This window comes from Lemur catta, chromosome 1, assembly GCF_020740605.2.
Source record: "Lemur catta isolate mLemCat1 chromosome 1, mLemCat1.pri, whole genome shotgun sequence".
Classification (NCBI taxonomy): Eukaryota; Metazoa; Chordata; class Mammalia; order Primates; family Lemuridae; genus Lemur; species Lemur catta.
In genome coordinates this window covers 75,061,929-75,065,678 of record NC_059128.1, presented here as the reverse complement: position 1 = coordinate 75,065,678, position 3,750 = coordinate 75,061,929, and the positions used below count along the sequence as shown (strand labels likewise).

At 65.9% G+C, this 3,750-nt stretch overlaps 1 protein-coding gene across 1 annotated transcript; it reads left to right on the top strand.

Moving 5' to 3' along the window:
• Positions 1-902: 902 nt before the first annotated feature.
• Positions 903-2,321, top strand: ANKRD63 (ankyrin repeat domain 63). Its single transcript, XM_045532001.1, has one exon. The coding sequence runs from the start codon at positions 903-905 to the stop codon at positions 2,046-2,048; it is 1,146 nt and encodes a 381-aa protein (XP_045387957.1). The 3' UTR covers positions 2,049-2,321.
• Positions 2,322-3,750: the final 1,429 nt, after the last annotated feature.

The window sequence follows — 3,750 nt, the reverse complement described above, 5'->3', positions numbered from 1 at the left end:
GAGATCCCGCCAGTTTCTAAGGAGCCCAGGGCACCGACTCGAGTGGGGGCGGAGGGCGGGGAGAGTAGACTGCGACTTTGGGATTGGCCGGGTTGGGTGCTTGTGGCCCCCGGCGAGCAGCCCCCGCCCCCGCCCCGCAGCCGCCGCCGCATTCCCAGGGGAGCGCGGAGGAGGAGCCGCTCCCCGACTTCGTGGCCCACGAAGGAGTGGGGGTCAGGGGCGCTCTCCGCCGCCCTGTCCGTGTCTGCCCTGACGGCGCAACCGGCTTCCAGGGCAGCCGCTGCCATGGAGACCCCCGAGGCTATAAAGCCAGGTACCTAGGCGGCGGCGGCTCCCGCGCCGCTGAGTCCCCCAAGTGAGGAGCTAGCGCCCCGGCGTGGCCCGGCCCCCGCGAGAAGAGAGGAGGCGGAGGAACGGCGCCAGTAGCTTGAGGAGCGGCGCGCCCCGCCAGGGCTGGAGGCAGGCGTGCACGGCGGGCGCCACCGTCTCAGCAGGGGAGCGGGGGCTGCCCCGGGTGCGGGTGAGTGGCGCGGCTCCAAACCACGAGGGACTGAGGGCGCCGGACACGGGGAAAGCAGCCGGAGACTCAGAAGGGGGCCGAGTTTCGGCTCCCGTCATCTCGTGGCGGGCCAGGAGCGGAGCCCAGAGTAGCTAGCAATCAACACCTTCAGGCGGGAGGCCCGGGGAAGGCGCAGCGAGACGCCAGGCGTGCGAGCGAGGAGCGGCTGGGCAGCCGGAACCGCGAGTGCAACTCGAGTGGGAATCTCCGGACCCTCGGCCGCCGCCCACGCGCGCAGGGAGCGGCACTAGAGCGCGGGCGGAGGCCGGAGCCCCCCGGGACGCGAGAACAGGGGCGCCCCCGTGCGGAGCTGCCGGGCCGCCCGGCTGTGGCGGCCGGGGCCATGCTCAAGCCCAAGGACCTGTGCCCCCGAGCGGGTACGCGCACCTTCCTGGAGGCCATGCAGGCGGGCAAAGTGCACTTGGCCCGCTTCGTGCTGGACGCGCTGGACCGCAGCATTATCGACTGCCGTGCTGAGCAGGGCCGCACGCTGCTCATGGTGGCCGTGGGGCTGCCGGACCCCGCGCTGCGCGCGCGCTTCGTGCGGTTGCTGCTCGAGCAGGGTGCAGCCGTGAACCTGCGGGACGAGCGCGGCCGCACCGCACTCAGCCTGGCGTGCGAGCGAGGCCACCTGGACGCCGTGCAGCTGCTGGTGCAGTTCAGCGGCGACCCAGAGGCGACCGACTCGGCTGGCAACAGCCCGGTGATGTGGGCAGCGGCGTGCGGCCACGGGGCGGTGCTCGAGTTCTTGGTGCGCTCCTTCCGCCGCCTCGGCCTGCGCCTTGACCGCACCAACCGTGCGGGCCTTACGGCGTTGCAGCTGGCCGCTGCCCGTGGCCATGGGACTTGTGTGCAGGCCCTCACTGGGCCCTGGGGCCGCGCCGCCGCCGCCGCCGCGGCCCGAGGCTCCAACTCCGACAGCCCCCCCGGACGCCCGGCCCCCGCACCCAGCCCCGAGCGTCGACGACCCAGCCCCCGCCGCCTACCGCGGCCTTTGCTGGCGCGCTTTGCGCGGGCGGCGGGCGGCCATGGCCACGGCGGCGAGGCTGGCTCAACGGTCAAGAGTTCGGGCCGGCACCGGGCGCAGGGCAGCGAGCGGCCCGAGTTGGGCCGGAGCATGAGCCTGGCCCTGGGTGCGGTGACCGAGGAGGAGGCTGCTCGTCTACGGGCGGGGGCCCTGATGGCCCTACCAAACTCGCCCCAGTCAGGGACTGGGCGGTGGCGCTCACAGGAGGTGCTGGAGGGAGCGCCTCCGACCCTAGTGCAAGCCCCCATTGGCCTTAGCCCCCACCCAGAGGGCGGCCCTGGCTCTGGCCGCCTGGGTTTACGCCGACGCTCCACAGCCCCAGACATCCCCAGCATGGTCGGGGAGGCGCCAGGGCCCGAGAGTGGCCCAGAGGTAGAGGCCAACGCCCTGCCTCTCTCGGTGCCTGGGCCAAAGCCTTGGCAGGCGGGCACGGATGCTGTGGTGCTGCACGCTCAGCGGTAAACAGCGCCAGGCCGAGCCTCTGTTCCCCCACCCGCCTGTCTCTGCTCTACTGGAATTTCTCCCTTTCTTCTAGGTCCTTCACTTTCTGACAGTAGCCCTACCCCCATCTCAGAACCTGTCCCGCTGCCAAAGCAAGACCTCCACCAGAAATGAGAAAGGGACCCTCATCTTATGTCTTTTTTTGTGCTCGTTGGTATTCCCAGCCTTTCCCGTCGCTGGAAGGCGAAGTGTGGAAGACAGGTTCCATAGGCTGACACCAGCCAGGAAGGTGGATCCCCCCTTCCCCAGCCCTAGGCTCAGTCCTGGGTCTGCCTAGGTTCCTGCCAGCTCCTGCCCAGTCCGCCTTCCCCTTTCTGGGTTTCCCAACACCCTGGCAGCCAGGCAGGCAGAAGAGTCAACCTTGGAGAACAAAGGCTCAGGCTCCCTCCCTCTGCCTAGTGATGCTGACAATAGTGCCACAAACTACCAAAGTCTTTTTCCCCTATGCGTTGGAGAAGGAGAAGACCAGGAGGGGCCCTAGAACCTTTCTGGACAGGAAGGCTGATTAGAAAGAAATCTGGCCGTTTTTCTGGGGTAGAAATTCCTGCCTCAAGACAATGAAAGCATATTTTGGGGGTGGCAGAGCCCCTGGTGTTCAACGCCAGTTGTCCCTTGAGCCAGCTTCTGGGTAGCTTGAGCTAGCTCTGGCTCTCAAACGCAGGATTTGACTTCATTGATAATGTGGGGTCACTGCTCCGCATAACCCCTACCCAGCCCCACTCCGGCTCCTAAGTCAGCCTGCTTCTCAGCTCGGACGCGTTTGAATTCCATCTTTGAGGTTCAGCGCCTCTCTCCTCGGGTCCCAGCCTTGTTTCCACTCGCTGTCAGATGCCTGAAATGGAAAGGACTTAGCACTTCCCCGCCCCCACGCCTCCCAGCTCCCGGGTCCCGCACGTGGGTGCTCCCGCGGGGTGGAACGGTTGCGAAGGCTTTGCTTAATTGTATTTCTTCCAATCCTCAAAGAACTCGTGTTTGGAGCCTTTGTATATGAAGCAGAAAGCAGCGGGTCTGATCCGAGGCTTAAGAACCTGACAATATCTCTTTAAATAGAAGCTCCGCGAGGGGGATAATTGACTGAAGTGTTTGCGACGTTAATCGGCGGCGCGCGGGAGTCGGGAGCCCACACGAGCCGCAGGTCCAGGTTTAAATTACATCAAACTCCGCTGAGAGCTGCGAGGGGCCTGTTAAACGGCTCCTGCTTCTTGCTGGGCCGCTAATGGAGGGCAGGGCAGATGACGGATGCTAGAGGTCGAGACCCAGGGCTCCTGCCTCTGCCCCTCCGCGTGGGCCAAAAGGGGCCGTCCCTGTTCTATTATGGGGCAGATTAGTGAGTCACAGGCACTCGCGGAGAGGTGGTTAAAGGCCCTTTACCGGCCTGGTCCTTTGTCCCCGTTCCTGCCCTCCTACTCTTTGTACCCGCCTAGCGAGGGGGCGGGGTTGAGGATAGGGGTTCTGGCGGATCGCGTGCGCTAGGACCCTGCGGAAGCGCTAGCACTTGTGTCACTTGCGCCCAGCCCACAGTGTGGCGGCAGGTGGCTTTTTCTGTGGACCGCGAGGGTTGAGCGTGCAGCCCCTCGTCTGCCTGCGGTGGGGTCTTCTCAATACGTCGGTCTGTTCGTCTTTGCAGGACGGAAGGTTTCTCACCAGTAACTCCGAGGGAACT